Source organism: Zea mays, chromosome 10, assembly GCF_902167145.1.
Source record: "Zea mays cultivar B73 chromosome 10, Zm-B73-REFERENCE-NAM-5.0, whole genome shotgun sequence".
In the NCBI taxonomy this organism is placed as follows: Eukaryota; Viridiplantae; Streptophyta; class Magnoliopsida; order Poales; family Poaceae; genus Zea; species Zea mays.
This window is the reverse complement of record NC_050105.1, coordinates 77321155-77338680: the sequence shown is the minus strand read 5'-3', so window position 1 is coordinate 77338680 and position 17526 is coordinate 77321155. Positions and strand designations below refer to the sequence as shown.

Genomic DNA, 17526 nt, shown 5'->3' with positions numbered 1-17526 from the left:
TCAATAACAAACTCAACTTCTCTCTCAGGTGGCATCCCTGGTAACTCCTCTGGAAAGACATCCGGAAAATCTCTAACCACCCGGATGTTGTCACCAACAAACTCCTCCGGTATAAAGAACATTGCACGCATGGGTGAGGAGGTTACTGCAATATTAACTTGAAACCTTTCTCCTTTAGTAGTAGTGAGTTCTACGGTACCTCTACCACATGCTATAACGGCCTTTGCCTTTCTTAGCCATGACATACCAAGGATCAGATCTATACTGCTTGACTCCAATATTATGGCAGTAGCTCCAAATTCTCTACCCATAATGGTTAATGTCAATCTACGTGTCATTTGACTTGCCTCAACAGGCCCTTTAGGTGTAATTACTATCATGGGTTTTCTCATATTTAGCAGTGGTATTTTATTTGTGTTGGCATATCTAGCAGACATGAATGAATGTGTAGCACCAGAATCAAATAATATGGTTGCAGGAATTTCATTAACGTAAAACATACCAATCACGAGGTCCCCTCCATCCGGAGTAGCATCAACGCTGACTTGATTAACCTTGGCAATAGAATATCCCTTGCTAGAACCTGGTGTTTGCTGCCTGTTCTGAACTGGTGTAGTAGCCATCCTCTGTGGGCAGACATTTGCATAATGACCATTCTTCCCACACTTGAAACATTGAGTGCCCGGACTCTGTCCTGAAAACTTCGTCGGGGTTCCAGTAGGGGTAGCCTGTCGAGGAGGTGGAGTCCTCAGTGGTGACTGCTGAACTGGGCGTGGTCCTCCTGGTCGGGTCGGTGTACCCTGTGGTGAACTGTAGCGAGGACGAACACTGCTGCTTCCTTGTCCTTGAGATATTGCCTTTCTCTTCAAATCTCCCAGCTGAACACGCTTGTGTTCAATAGCAAGAGCCTTATCCAACAGTCTCTGAAATGATGGAAATGTGTGTGCCACTAGAGCATACTGCAGTGGTCCATTAAGTCCTTCAATGAAATGCTCCTGCTTCCTCTCGTCTTCAGCAACTTCTTCAGGGGCATATCTGGATAACTGAATAAACTTGTCGCGGTACTCGCTGACTGACATACTTCCTTGCTTCAGCGACAAAAATTCCTTCTTCTTGATCTTTATCATCCCAGCTGGAATATGGTAGTTCCTGAATTGTGTACAGAACTCTGCCCAAGTGATAGTATCCGCAGCATCGTGGGCAGCAGTATATGAATCCCACCAATCAGCAGCAGGACCAGTCAGACGTCCAGAAGCATATAAAACCTTCTCCCGATCAGTACACTGTGCAATATTCAGCATCTTCTCAACAGACTTCAGCCAATCATCCGCGTCCAGTGGATCCGGTGAGCTTGCAAATGTAGGTGGCTTATGACTCATGAACTCTCTATGCTTGTCCCGGGGTGGAACTGGTGGTGGTGGTGGAGGCAGTGGCACTTGTTGCTGCTGTTGCTGTTGTTGTGCCCTCCTTTCCTGGCGTATCTCATCCCGCTCCTGGCGCAACTCCTGCCGTATATCTTCTCTTTCCTGACGCATCTCTTGGCGTTCTTGCTGCATCTGGGCACGCATATCAGCCATAGTATCTGCCATTTGCTGCATCACCGCCATCTGAGCAGCAACCAGTGGGTCAACTCCGCCTGGTGGAGGATTAGGAGGATTCATCTCTACAGGTTGTGGCTGGGGTTGTCTGTATATTCTCCGAGTGTGTCGATTGGGAGGCAAATCAATTCCACCACCCCGCCTGGTATTGACCATCTGAGTTAGATACATATGGTAAGAAAATAGTAGACAAGGCAGGTATTTACAAGCAAGTTACTTTGGGGGATTTATTAGCTAAGCAGATTAATATTTTACCTACTAAAGCTAATTCAACACCTTATATTGGTACATGCTAAGATGTCCATCTAAAATTCAATCAATCAAAGAAGCAAATCAGGCATTTAGCATCAGCACAATCAAACAACATTTTTTTAAAGAAAATAGTTCTAATTTTGTCTTAGGCTTCCTATATCTTAAAAAGATCATAGTGGTAGGATTCCAAGGTGTGAAATCCCTCTTGTCTTAGAGTGGAAAAGATAAGATTAATCAGAGTAGAATAGCAAAAGGTGAGACAAGATCAAGATGAGATAAGTATAGAATGAGTCAGAGTAAGGTAAGTAGAAAAGGGGTTGTCCATTTCTATCTAGGTTTCGTCCTACGGTCAACATTTCCTCTGATACCACTTCTGTCACACCCGGCTTTAAGGAACAAAGCCAGGTGCATCTCATACATGCGCCAAGAAGACAACATATACAATAACAGAGTGTATAGAGATAAATGTCATAAAACATCAGAGTATTTATTACATAGCGGAAGACTTATTACAAAATAAAATAATAAAGATAAAACGAACTAAGGATCGTTGGCGCCAATGTCAACTGAGAAACGCCACCTAGATCAGATCATACTCCTCGCCTTGTGGCTCCTCCTGAACCACCTGTTCTTCTCCTGTGGGGGGGTGTGAGACAGCAAGGGTGAGCTCACACATGATCATCGCTCAACAAGTTGTGGGGAATAATGTGACATGAACTCACCAAAGGTGGGAGCTCATGTGAAGTGTAAGGCTGATCAATGATAGGGGTTAAAGCTGAGCATTGCTTTTAAGTAGTTGGTCAAAATTTTATTAGCAGTTACTAAGTGTAAGTAAATACCAAACCTTAAATAAAGTAATTGAACAAATTAATAATAAACCCATGCATATGCAAATGACAAAATTGAATTTAAGTTCCATAATTTAAACATCAGAGAGTCCTGAGCTGCTCATGACCGTGAGCTCGGCTAGTATACCAGTTTTACACTCTGCAGAGGTTGTACCCTTTACCCACAAGTCATGTTACCCATCTGCCAAGGGGTCATGAATCCCATACACCTCTACCTAGGAAGCGCGGCAGGGCAACACTACGAGGCCTTTACAAAGTTCCACTAGCTTCCGAAAACCCGCTACAGTTTATGGGAAGATCCAGTACAGGGTTCCTGGCTGACCGCCATCGCAGCAAAATCAACCAGGGACCTCCCCGCACTGACCTCTCCCCTACTGCCCTTGCCCCTTTCGGGTAAGGTAGTCTTCCACTAGCTTTCCTAATTAGTCAGCCAAGGGCGTCCCATTAAACCCTTGTGGTGGCACGTGTTACTCAAGTTAAGCTCTATGTTCCAATTAACATTAATGAACTTGACATGAACATAAACAGAATAACAAGAATAATTGGAACATAGATATAATCAATGATTATCCCAAAACCATGTAAAGCAATAGCAAACTACCCAAGTGAATCAGGGGTAAACAAGGTAATGAGATAAACAATCTAGGGTGACCTATTGGGTCCCATCAAAATTAACCTATGCATGGATAAGTGATATTAAAGAACATTATTGGGTAAAAAGTGGTCAAGGGCACAACTTGCCTTCAATGAGCTCCTGCTCAGCTACTTCAATTTGCTGCCCACCAGGATCCTCAGCAACGGGTTCTTCTACTCGCCACAATACAAACAAGCACAGTGCATATAGAGAAATTAACATTACACCAAACATATAAATAAAATACACAGTAATAATCTACATATTAAAATAAAAACCTAGGAACTGGAATCATAATTTTCTGAGTTATAGATTTTAAGTTATGCATTTTCAAAGGTTTTATGTGCTTTAAATAGGATTATGTGATAAATAAATTTCTTTACTGTTTTCATGACATAACAGAGGCTCTAGGTGATAGAGAATTAAATTACAAAATTTTAGGAACTGGAATGGACTAATTTGGAGTTAGTATGAATTTTCTATGAATTTACAAAGTTCTAGTAATTATTTTCCTATTAAAAATCTATTTAATAATCCTTTTCTCTGATTTCATTATGTCCTGGACTGCGCCTCAATAATTGAGAAGCACAGGGGCTACGGGGTAAAATTCCAGAGACACAGCGAACAGTAAAAATGGACGGCGGGTTCATTCACTGAAACCCGAGGGGTTCTTTAGCAAATGTGCTCGGGCGAAACGATATCGGCTCCCGTGAGCCGTCCGATCCAAACGGACGCGCGAGATTAGATCTAGGTTTTATCGAAACGGTACGCACCCACGGTGGTTGGATCCAGGATCAACGGTCTCGATTTAATGAGATGTGATACGCTCTGATCCGTCCGATCGAACCCCCCCCCCAATGGCTCAGATCGAATCGACCAGGAAGAGGGCTGGTTTCTAATCCGACCGTTCATGCCACATCAAACGGTCCACGGCACACCCGCCTCCGAGCAGAGCCCTCACGGCGGCGCCGCCCGAAGCACGGCAGCGTATGGCCGGACCGCCCGCTAATCCCCACTGCAGGACCCTAAAGCTTAATCCGCGCCTCCCAACATGATGCCCAGTGAAAAGCGGAGAGGATGGTGTACTATTTACCTTGAATCCGAGCGGTGACCTCACTGTCCACGCGGCTAGGCGGTTCGGCGGCGGGGGTTGAAGTACGGTGAGGAATTGAGGTCGTCCCGAGGATCAATCCCGCCGAACACTAGCAGAGACGTCCTCCTGGTGACCCGGCGAAGCCCTACGACCTTTCCCCAAGATCCCAACGGCGACGTAGCCGGGGGTAGGCTGCGGCGGCGCTCTCCCCTCCCTTCTCGGTGCTACGGCGGCGACACGGTATCAGCGAGGGCGAGCCTTCAACGACAGGAGGGACGGTCGGCCAGGGTTCTGGGGACCCCATATAGACGCGAGGTGGCCGAGGTGGGCAACGATCACCACGGATTCGACGGTGAGCGCCCGCCATTGTCGGGCGGTCTGTTGAAGGGTGACCGAGCCTATCCGGTCCCACCCGGCAGCCTCAACACAGAGGGAAAAAAAAACCTGCCAAGCGGACCCACAGGTCAGCGCATGGAGGTCATCCAGTGCGCGCGTGCAGGAGCTGGTTCGCGGGGCCCGTGTGGCAGAGAGGGTGAGGCAGGCGCGCGCTGGACTGAAGACCTGGGCCGCGGAAGGAGAGGAAAGAGTAGGTGGGCCGAATACGAGGTTGGGGCCCAGTTAGGGTATTTTCGTTTTATCCTTTTCTTTTCGATTTCTTTTTCCCAATTTCAAATTCAATTTGAATTCAGATCTAATTCAAACCTTTTTGGTCCTTCCTTACAATTTTATATTGTGCCATTAAAGTACTGACTTTGAAGATACTATTTTTATGTATATATTTTCTATAAATTCTATACTCTTCCCCTTTCTTTTCTATATTCTCATGGTTTTATTTTCAAGTTAAACTTAAATTCTATGGATTCATTGATATGCTATTAATGGTATATTTATTTTATTAAGCACAAATGCACATCCAAATAAAAACTCGGTATGATGCATAAATTTTAATGGTTCATCCTTTTATTACTTATTTGTTTTTGAATATAGTGTCCACATGTGATGAAAAGTAGCTTCAACACACACATAAAATATAGGGGATAACTTTTCTTCTCTTTTAGCAACTATTACAAATTGGGTGTTACAAATGGGCAGCGACACCCTTCGCCCCATACGACATCAGACGAAGGCCTGCGACGAGGTCATCCCACCGTGCGGCCCCGTCCAGCTCGGAGGCCCACGTGTGATCCGGCCCATTGTAACGGGCCCTGCGTGGCCGCAGTGTGTTACGAGCCTAATTTGTAAAGGCATCCCTGTAATTAAAGTCTGTAACCCTGCTTTATGGGAATATTCTGGGGATAACCTAGGTGTTTGAGGGCACATGCGTCCTTAACACAAGACGCTGGGCGCTCAGATACCTATAAATACCCCCGCACAGTGCCCGTGAGAGGCTAGATTAACAGAGCTATTGCCATCTTACGCGAGAACCCTGTTAACGTCACTGTTCACCCTTGTTGGATCCCCTTGCAACTGAGAGCAAGTTCCAACATAACCAAAGTTCCTCTTCTATGTGATAATGAGAGTGCAATCCGCATGGCGGATAATCCCGTTGAGCATAGCCGCACTAAACACATAGCCATTCGGTATCATTTTTTAAGGGATTACCAACAAAAGGGGGATATCGAGATTGCATATGTTAACACCAAAGAACAATTAGCTGATATCTTTACCAAGCCATTAGATGAGCAAACTTTTACCAAACTTAGGCATGAGCTAAATATTCTTGATTCTAGGAATTTTGATTGATATTTTGCACACATAGCTCATATATATACCTTTGATCATCTCTTTCATGTGTTATGACTAATGTGTTCTTCAAGTGCATCTTATGCTAAGTCATAGATTGAAAGGAGAATTGGAGTCTTCGGCGAAGAAAAAGGCTTCCACTCCACTCCGTCAAATTATTTATCCTTCGCCGTCGCTCCACACCGCTCTCCAATTTGGTATAATCTTCACTCATATGTTATTTACCATAAGGGGGGAAAGTACTTTTAAGGGCTCTAATGACTCCGTTTTTGGCGATTCATGCCAAAGGGGGAGAGAGTATTAGCCCAAAGAAAAAGGACCGCACCACCACCAATTTCAAAAATTTTAGTCTTTCAATTTGTTTTTAAAGTAGTGTTTTCAAATTGGTATCTTATTATGGATATATTTTCAAATTGGTATACCCTCTTCAAAATTAATATCAAAACCCTTTTGAACACTAAGAGGAGGATTTCATTAAGGGGAATTTTGTTTAGTCAAAGGAAAAGCATTTGAAACAGGGGGAGAAAATTTCAAATCTTGAAAATGCTTCTCAAAATACTATTCATTTACCTTTGACTACTTTGCAAAAGACTTTGAAAAGAATTTCCAAAACAGTTGCAAAACAAAACATGTGGTGCAAGCGTGGTCCAAAATTTCAAATTAGAAGAAAGCCATCCATGTATATCTAGTAGAAATAATTATTGGTTTCATTCCAAGCAACCTTTGCACTTACATTATGCAAACTAGTTCAATTCTGCACTTTTATATTTGCTTTGGTTTGTGTTGGCATCAATCACCAAAAAGGGGGAGATTGAAAGGGAAATAGGCTTCCACCTTTTTCCTAATTGATTTTGGTGGTTGAATTGCCCAACACAAATACTTGAACTAACTAGTTTGCTCTAGACTATAAGTTTTACAGGTGCCAAAGGTTCACAATAAACCAATAAAAAGACCAAGAAAGGGTTCAAACAAAGAGAGCAAAAGGCAACCGAAGTGTGCCCTGGTCTGGCGCACCGGACAGTGTCCGGTGCACCAGGGAACCAAACTCCGAAGTGCTCACCTTCGGGAATTCTGGGAGCTGCTCCACTATAATTCACCGGACTGTCCGGTGTAGCACCGGACTGTCCGGTGTGCCAGCGGATTAACGGCTACTACAGCGCCAACGGTCGCCTGCAACAGCATTAAATGCGCTACAGTGCGCGCAGAAGTCAGGCACGCGCCAGAAGGCGCACCGGACAGTCTACAGGACCTGTCCGGTGCACCACCGGACTGTCCGGTGGCCCAGAAGACAGAAGCTCCAACGGTCGAACCCTAACGGTCGGGTGACGTGGCTGGCGCACCGGACAGTGTCCGGTGCGCCATGCGACAGCAGCCTCCACCAAACGGCTAGTTTGGTGGTTGGGGCTATAAATACCCCCAACCACCCACCATTCATTGAATCCAAGTTTTCAGCCTTCATACACCTCACAAGAGCTATAGCATTCAATCAAGACACAACCAAAGAGATCAAATCCTCTCTCAAGTCCAAAGATAATTCCAATCAAATAGTGACTCGTGAGAGAGATACTTGTGTTCATTTGAGCTCTTGCGCTTGGATTGCTTTTCTTCTTCATTCTTTCTTGTGTTCAACTCAATTGTAACCAAGGCAAGAGACACCAATTGTGTGGTGGTCCTTGTGGGGACTTAGTGTCCCGTTTGATTGAGAAGAGAAGCTCACTCGGTCTAAGTGACCGTTTGAGAGAGGGAAAGGGTTGAAAGAGACCCGGTCTTTGTGACCACCTCAACGGGGAGTAGGTCTGCAAGAACCGAACCTCGGTAAAACAAATCACCGTGTCATCCTTCTTATTTGCCTGTGATTTGTTTTCGCCCTCTCTTTCGGACTCGAATTTAATTCTAACACTAACCCCGACTTGTAGTTGTGCTTAAAGTTTATAAATTTCAGATTCGCCCTATTCACCCCCTCTAGGCGACTTTTAGCTACGATTGAAATGCAAAGACAGGGCGTGGACTGCCATGAAGCTTCCTTGTGACAAAACTGATGAAGATCTCTTCAATGCTTCCACAACTGTGATGGTAGGCAATGGAAAGATAGCTGAATTCTGGAATTCTAGTTGGATCCAAGGCCAAGCCCCTAAGAACATTGCACCAACACTATTCAAGAAGGCAAGGATGAAGAACATCACGGTCGCCAAAGCGCTCACTAACAACAATTGGATTCGATTATGCTCCCCATACACGGGTGAGGGGGAGTTTAGAGAGTTCGTCTCTCTTTGGCAGGCCATAGGTAACATGCAAGAGCTTAACGGTTTGGAAGACAACATTTCTTGGAGATGGACGGCAGATGGGCAGTACAGTGCAAGCAGTGCATACAAAATCCAGTTCGCATCTTATTTCAGTAAAATGAATTTCTGCCCCATTTGGAAGGCCAAAGTGGATCCGAATTGCCGTTTTTTTCTTGGACACTTCTTCATAAGAGAATACTGACTGCCGATAACATTCATAAAAGAGGTTGGCCATGTAACCCAATATGCTGTCTCTGCAACTCAGCCCAGAAACAATTCTCCACTTATGCAAGGATTACCCCTTTAGTAGAGAGGTGTGGAACAAAGGTTTGTCTTGGGCCAACCTTCCCTTCCTGACTGGGTTTCCCAGTGGCACTTCTTTGTATGATCGGTGGACGGACCTGCGTAGCCTTTGCAGCAGACAGACAAGAAGAGGTTTCGATGGTTTGCTTATTCACTTTTGGTGGAACTTATGGCTGGAAAGAAATAACAGAATCTTTCAAAGCCAGCATAGAAGTGCTGATCAAGTTGCTCTGGCAGTCAAGGATAATGCTAGTAGCTGAGGTCTAGTTGGTTTTGACTAGTGGTTTTTTGTTTTCCTTTTCTAAATTCCATTTTAATTCTTTTTATTTTGTTTCGGTTCCTCTCCCCTTCAGTTGTTTAGAGTCTGTATTATCCCTCTCTTTCTTCTCTCATTTAATATATATCGGAGCGGCAAGCCTTTTGCCCCTTCCTTTCAAAAAAAACATATCGGGGGGACGATGATGTCGAGAAGAGGAATGGAGACGGAGTTTATCGAGGAAGATGTCGACATGACAGCTTGTGTCAATATGATAGATCTGGGTGCATTATGGTAGGGAGATGACTCTGAACCACGTAGAAAATCATTAGGGTTAGGAAGTGTTGTACTTCCAGTAGGAGACCGCATAGGAATAGCTCATATCGTGGCTTACAAAGAAAAATCCAACCTAATTGATTTGATCTCTATCTATAAACCGTAGGTGATATATAACACTCGTACAATAATTTTAAAATACAATCAGAAATCCATATCAATTTCGTATAGATATATATTACCACCCAGCACACAAAGACTGAGATACAGTCCGCCATTGAAATTCTTGGCGGTCACTAAAATCTTGTGCGTAGATCCACCGTAATCCGAGAAACCGGACAACCATATGAAATAGTTCATAATAGTTACAGAAATATTTGTGATCGTGAACTATACGACTGTTTGTATTAGGAAGCTTTATTAATCTTAGACAATTACATCAAGATGATACAAGTGGACTAAGATTTATCCTGGACTCTACACACTAAGATGTACACACACAGGCAAAAAAAGAAGAAAAAAGACAGAAAAAACAAACTCATCACTTTGAGCGAGCTATCACCACAACATAATTTTCAAGTCAACCACTAACCAGGCAAAGCTAGAGCCGAGACTGAGGCTCTCCAAAAGCAACGTCGTTGCTATGACCAACCAACAAAAGGCCAAATCAAAGGTTTTCATTAAAGAGAAAAAGACACTCGGTATTTTAGATAATGCCTTTAACAAGGTCAATGCGAGGCCCAAACAACTAAGGTCACTGTTTGTATGGTGACCCACCAATGATTGTTTGCATCGTCTCCGGGGAAGTACCTGTCCTTCCAGAGTCCTTAATCTTCAAATAGATCGAACAGCTAAACTAAACATGTGTGTTGCTTGATTGGAGTTCGAGTGGCTCGTTGATTACTTGATTGACTGCCCCAACCATCTCCTTCGGCGACGTAAATCCATCAATCTGGAAGTAGAACAGGTGAATTGTCTTGCAAAGCTTCCAGAACAGCTCCTTGCATGACCTAGGAACAACACTGTCCTGTCTACGAACCAACGCTACTAAACCTCTCCTATACGACTCTAAAGATCCATGTGTTTCCTTCTTAGCCGCTTCTATGGACATGGAACCACCACTGTGTAGAGCAAGCAGTGAAACGCTGTTCAGTTTACCAGCTTCGAACTCCCTCTGCATGCAACAACATGTTTAGTTTCATGGCCACACGGACGGACGACGAACATTTTGTTTCAGCGGGGAACGACAGCATATACCTCAACGCTTCGAATGTCATTTAAGAGACGACTGCAAGTGAACATGAGCTCAGACAAATTGCTGTATTCATGATCTTTGACCATGTAATCTGAGAGCGTTTCGCCAAGAAAATACTGCGCTGGAAGTATAATGACCGCCAGTGCCAAGGAGGAAACTGCATTTGCCATGTATTCCTCAACTGTTGGTACAAATTGCCTCCTTTGCCAGTCTGCCTCCGTCAGCATGCACAGCATTACTTTTAGCCACTGCAACAACAGATGAATATGCAAACTTGTTTTTAGTTCTGAAACATAATGGAGTTCAGAATATACCAACTCGTACGTGAAACTCACTGTTTCAGCGAGGTGTTTTGTCACATCGCGCTTCTGTACTGCAGAAGCCATAGATCCAAGCTGGTTCACTGTATTATAGACAGCATAGAAAACTATTTCTACTTTCTCCGAACAGAACTCAACTTTGTGGTGCTCATCCCAGCTGCATATACAACAAGTTGATATACATTCATTCATCAATTGCTGCATATAGAACATTCCTACTATATATACTTGATAACAAAGACGTAAACCAAGTTTAAGAACCATACTTCTCAACTAATTCGATGAGATTTTCTTGTTCTTCTTTTGATCCACCAACATCGAAGAAGTCATCAACTACAACCGTGAGCATGATGCTTTTGGCACATGCAACGCGAGCATCAGACAATTCATGAGGGGATATGGTGGTAGCAGCAGCGAGATAGCAATATGCCAGCCTTTGCCGCACAAATTGTAGCTGGTCCATCCTATTCTCTTTCTCCCAACTATTACAGAAAATAAATGAATAAACTGTGGATATATAGCTTAAGAAAGGATGGTATAAGACAAGTGATCTTAATGGTGAAATTACCTAATGATGTTCTGTAGTTCGTCCTGGTAAATAGATTGAGAAAAACAGAAATCTTCAACAGCCAACGCAAGGATGTCTTGACTTACATGACATGGCCTGATTCAGAACAGAAGTTGAATCTTTGTGTATAGCATACTCCCTCTCCATCCAATTTATAAGGTGTTTTGTCTTTTTTAGGTTCATAATTTTTGCTATGGACTTAGATATAATACACTATGTCTATACACATATAGTAAAAGAAAATGCGCATAGAAAAATCAAAATGTCTTAAAATTTTGAATGAAGGGAGCATGTTTATGTTAATACGACTAGATGAGAGATACATTTCTGAAGGAAAAATCATACAGATATTTTGTCTTTAGCGTCTGAGAACCCCTAGCATCCAAATGCTCAATACTTCTTCTGTTGTTGAGAGGATCTACTATGGCATAATGGGGAAACTTAAGAGCATACTCTACCTGGAATCGAAAAGATGCACCAAATTAAACATAATGTAAATTTCCACTTGAAATATGAGAATATTAAATCTCGTGATGGCACCTCTTCAAGTATTGGTACTCTTTGTGCTCCATCAGAGCATAGCTTTTCCCTCAATAAGCTACCTGTCCAACATCCTATGTTCTCTAAGGTCAAGTCTCTTTCTGATAATATGACTTTAGAGGCTTTGTACATTTCCAACAGAGTCTTTGTATCACATAAATATCCTTGTAGTGAGTTGTGGAAATTGGAGGCTTCAGCAATATGAGACAACCAATCTACAATATATTAAAGTTAATGGGTTAATAATGACCAAGCATAAAATCTATAAAGAAATAATCTATATAGTAGAGCACCTGTGGAAACATCATAGCCATTCATTTGTAAAATTCGAAATGCCATCGCACATGTTTCTGCATCCAACATTATTTCCTCCTCTTTCTGTAACCACAAACTGCAAACTTGACAGTGAATTTCACAAGCTAGTAAAATTCTTCATCAATGTTTTTGCTCATGACTATAGTACCTGTATACCATGTCCAGGACAGCCTTTATCTCAGCAGAAAAATGCCGTGATATCCCAACACTTTCGAGCGTATCCACCATTGAAAGCTGACAATGAATGTTTTGTGGGAACACTGTTGGTACTGAAAGTATATACTAGCATTAATTAAGTATTTGGGTAAAACCTGCACCATCGAATACTATTAACAAAGAACTTTACATTACACCAGCACACCTGCACTGCCAAATTGTGTGACAAGCAAATTTAGGTACTGTAGCGCTTTGTCGTCATAGTTGGCGACTAAAGCGGCAGCAGTTGCAGAAGGAGAGTTAAACAAGGATCCATTCTTCGCTTGGAACTTCATAACATCATTCCAGTCCAACAGATTTTCGAACCCTTCAGCAACATAGGCACAATATGCTTCTATTGCCGTAGATTTGTCCCCATCATATCTGGATTATATGTTAGTATAGGGATTCAGAAATTTAAGTCAAAGAGAATATATATAACTCAAATTCTACTTTATTATACACATATATAAGAAAACGAAAATACACATGCATACATAACATCCTATGCGCATTATAACTTTACAAACTAGATGATCATGATGAGGAAAAGATGAAAGGGGATGCAATAACTTCTCTGAAATATCCCATTAACAGACCGTTTCAATTCGTTCTCCCGGAGGCGAAGTATCCCATCAATATCAGTTTGTCTTACAGGAAACTGCAAGCCCATGTTAATGGCAAGGGTGAACATGCCGCTGAATGTGAAATCGAAGCCAATCGGAACTACAATCTGTTCGTCTGTTACTGTCTGGAAGTTCCTTGCAATGAATTGTATTCCTACCAGTAACATTTCTGTCTCATCAAATCATGACAATAAAACCATTAGAATAGCACTGATAGGTGGCTGCATTGCATCTATACCTTTAGTTATGTGCGCAGGGCCAACATCCCATTTCTTAAGTGCAATAACACATGCCAGTGTGGCTAAAATAGTTTCCTTCTTGTCAGCTGATGAATCAACTTCATTGTGACCCCACGATCCGTTATCCAGTTGGTTTTCCAGTATCCATTGAACACACTGTGGGAAGCATGGAGCCTGAGGAGAGCCTGGAGACGGTACCATGGCTACCCATGCTGTGTCATATGCAGATGGCGAGAGCTCGGGTTTCAGCAGCTGCTTCCTTATTCTGGCGTGCCGTTCCTAGTTTATCATGATCAAGACAAAGAACTTTGTAAAGAATACCGTGTCAAAAGGCTCAAAGTACTTGGATGGAAGGATCAGGATTCAGGAATGCTGCTGGTACCTCGATTTCTAGGCTTGCATTTCTTTCGACAACCCTCGTTCCAGATTGTGCTGTTGTTTGAACTAATGAAAAATGGCAAGCTATATATATTCAGACATTAATCCAGTAAAAACAATAAAGATGGAGCTGCAATCTCAGGCATAAATATATCTATAAACAACATGAGAGACACATCCATGCAACCTTGGGGCTCTTTATTACCTCCACAAGATATCCTCCTCCGAGACTCGATGCAAGCCCAGTAGTAGAGAGGAGGAGGACGGTTACTTCTACAGGAAGAGAATCTGTGGCAGCTTGATTTTGCCGAGGAGTTGGAGAAGGTGAAGCGAAGATGGTTACTTGGATTACTGCGCGAGGGATTCTTTGGCACTGAGGTAGCCGTCGCCGAGAGGACAGAAGAGCACCAGACTGTAGACATAATGGACAAGTGGACAGGGATATAGCTAGATTACCAGACGTATTCCTCAATTTGTAGGACGGAGGCATGGTCTCCGGAATTATAAGGAGCATGACAGTTGACAGGAAGAGGAATTTCGTTGTTTAGGTTGGTTTCTAATGAGCAGATGAGCCATCAGTCCAAAGCTAAGTTAGTGGATGTTTTTTTAGCAGCTTATTAGCGTCCAGCTCGGATAGAGTCCGCTGTTGATTTAAATGTTACTAGTACAATAATACTAATGCGTTGCTGCTGCACAATATCATATTTGATACCCATAAATAATAAATTTAATATTAAAATGAACATATGAAAAAGAGTTCGATCTCATTAAATAATATATCAGACATTAAATTAATGAAAATAAATATTATATTTTATCTTAATTAAAAGGTAAGATCGAGAAAGATGTGAGTTGAAAAGGAGCTCGATCTCATTTTTATTATAGCCCACTCATTCACCGTTTCTCTTTTATATAGCGGGGTGTTACTATATATGAACGTCATGATGCGTGCGACTTCCTGTTGTGTTAAGCTTAAGTAGTTTCTTGTGTAACAGACTTTGCGCATGTTGTTAACCGAGAAACGGTAGAGAGAAACAGACCTACCAATAGAGATATAGATAAATATAGAAGACACCTTTTTCGGGCTATGTTTTCATACGAATCCGTAGGTTTCATACGAATCCGTAGATTTCATACGAATCCGACTATGTTTTCTCTTCCACATTTTCCTTTTCTTATTATGACAGGAAGCGTACAAGATCATCGTCAAATCAAAGGAGCCTGAACGAAGCAGCCCAACCAAAATCCCCTGGCCACCTCGTGCCTTCTCAACATTTCTTGTCCTGTCGTCGCCTAAATCTCGAAGCCTCGCTCTCCGGGGCGCTGCCTCATCAGGGCTTGTTTGAAAGTCAGCGAATGAAGGGGATTATATGTACATACTGTTGACACCTTTTTCGGACACCAATAACTCAACACGAACCGTGGTGGTGCTCTCTGCAGAAGGGCGGATGGTCCGCAGCCAGGGGCCGAACGGTCCGCGACCTAGCGCAGGGCTAGGATTTCCTGCCTAACGGTCGGACCGTCCGCGCCCTGGGTCACCGGCGGTGCCTGGATCTCGCTCCCAGGAGGGACCCCGTCGGAGAGGAGAGATCCTAGGTGATGTCTAGGCTCGGGCAGACCGACCTAGACTCATCTAATCGACGTAGAGTCGAAGAGAAGCGGCGAATTTAGGGATTGAGAGGCTAAACTAGAACTAGACTAGAACTACTCCTAATTGTATAGGAAATAAATGCGAGATAAAAGTGTTATTGATTCGATTAATGATTACAAATCGGTCGTATACCTCTGTATTTATAAAGGAGGTGTGTTGGACCCTTTACAAACTAATCTTCCGAGCTAATTCCGTGAATTTAGCTAACAACCGTAGCACAAAACTCGGAACCCTAATCTGCTCTGCGCACGCGCGGACCGTCCGGCCCACAGGCGCGGACCGTCCGGCGGCTCAATTTGGCGCCCAATATATGCCCCCTGCCTTTTGGTGGAGCTGAGCAAACCAAAAGCATCTTAACTCGATGTGATTACATCGGTTTTCTTAAGCATCTTGCCACATACTAGTATGATACTATTTGAGGAAACGCTCATTCAAAGCTTTGGGCAAATCTTTGCCTTGTAATGTTTGCAATAAATAGGCGTTACCAGATATTACCTGCTTTACTTTGTATGGACCTTCCCAGCTTGGCGACCATTTCCCAAACTTTTGGCCTTTGTTTCTTAGAGGCAGGATGGTCTTCCACACCAGGTCCCCTACTTGAAATGACTTTGCTTTGACCTTCTTAATTCTTATTGTAGGCTCTGGCTATCATGACCTTGTCCTTTTCTATTGCTCTCAAAGCTATTGCCCTCTTGTCGGTCACCTCATCAATATTATCCATCATTGAATTATAATAATCAATGATGGTTAGATTATTTTGTCTGGCGAACCTGACAGCATTTAAACTTATTTCCACATGCAACTCTGCTTCCTGCCCATAGACAAGCTCAAAAGGAGATACCTTAGTAGCACTGTGTTTAGATATTCCGTGAGCCCATAAAACTTCGGACAAAATCTTATGCCAATGCTTAGGATTGTCGGATATCTTCTTTTTTTATCAAGTTAATCAATGTTCTATTACTAGACTCGGCCTGTCCATTGGCCTGAGCATAATATGGAGACGAATTGAGCAACTTAGTTCTATATAATTCAGCAAACTCACGTACCTCCTTCGACATAAAAGAAGTCCCTTGATTTGTAGTCAAGGTCTGGGGAATGCCGAATCTTTGAATAATATGTTCAGTTATAAACTCAATTACCTCCTTGTGTGTAATGTTCTTCAGAGCAATGGCTTCAGTCCACTTGGTAAAGTAGTCAGTGGCAACTAACACGAACCGATGCCCCTTTGATGATGAAGGATGAATTTGTCCTATAAAGTCTAATCCCCATCCTCTGAAAGGCCACGGCTTGATGATAGGATGTAATTCGGCTGCAGGGACCAATTGTAAGTCGCTGAATTTTTGACATACTTGGCATCCTTTGTAATACTTAAAACAATCAGCTATCATGTTAGGCCAATAGAAGCCGATCTTCGCAACAACCATTTCATCTTTGGAGACGATTGATGGGTACCATAAATCCCTTCATGTACTTCGGCCATGGCTAATATAGCATTATCTGGGCCCAAGCACTTAAGTAGGATGTCATCGCCTGTTCGACGGTAGAGTTTATCACTCATTAAAACATACTTGAAAGTTGTACACCGAATGTTCTTATCCGTCCTAACACTGGGATTCCGTAAATAATTAATTATGTGTGTTCTCCAATCACTTGCATCGGCTTCATTATCAGTCGAATCAATTAGAAGAATTTTCCTGGTAACCCCGGACAGTCCGGAGTTTTCACTCGGACGGTCCGCGACCTGGTGGATTGGCCCTGCACAGGTTATCAGATTTTCAGTGTTGTGAAATCTCCCTCGCTTTATCCGATAACCTGATGCATCTTGTGCCAAATTGTTAGCCCTGCGATTCTCAACTCTAGAGATGTGTCCAATACTGAATTCGTCAAAAGAATGAATTATGTCCCAACACTTTTCAATGTAACTATTTAGAGTACCATCAAAACATTGATATTCTTCTAATACCTATTGGACAACCAGCTGAGAATCACCAAATGCCTTTACATGTTTTACTCCCATATAATTTAAAAAGTTCCAGGCTAAACAAAAGGGCTTTATATTCAGCTTGATTGTTAGTGCAATAAGTTTTCAATCGGCTAGAGAAGTCGAAGGATACATTACTTGGTGAATTAATAAGCACAATGCCAATTCCTTGC

At 42.8% G+C, this 17526-nt stretch overlaps 1 protein-coding gene across 1 annotated transcript; it reads right to left on the bottom strand.

Annotated features, from left to right (window-relative positions):
* Positions 1-9684: 9684 nt before the first annotated feature.
* On the bottom strand, positions 9685-14166 carry LOC109943181 (ent-kaur-16-ene synthase, chloroplastic). The gene is made up of 14 exons (NM_001361193.1): positions 13927-14166; positions 13726-13787; positions 13343-13622; positions 13078-13258; positions 12645-12862; positions 12432-12552; positions 12262-12359; positions 11969-12183; positions 11774-11886; positions 11429-11524; positions 11127-11342; positions 10876-11017; positions 10543-10788; positions 9685-10459 (listed from the first exon to the last, which is right to left on the bottom strand). The coding sequence occupies exons 1-14, from the start codon at positions 14141-14143 to the stop codon at positions 10142-10144; spliced, it is 2523 nt and encodes an 840-aa protein (NP_001348122.1). The 5' UTR covers positions 14144-14166; the 3' UTR covers positions 9685-10141.
* Positions 14167-17526: the final 3360 nt, after the last annotated feature.

Coding starts and splice junctions, on each gene's coding strand:
- LOC109943181 (NM_001361193.1), bottom strand. CDS start 14,143: ATGTCTACAGTCTGGTGCTCTTCTGTCCTCTCGGCGACGGCTACCTCA. Junction 12,184..12,261: donor TGGCTATGATGTTTCCACAG/GTGCTCTACTAT, acceptor AATATATTGTAG/ATTGGTTGTCTCATATTGCT. Junction 11,525..11,773: donor ACGCTAAAGACAAAATATCT/GTATGATTTTTC, acceptor GTTCTGAATCAG/GCCATGTCATGTAAGTCAAG.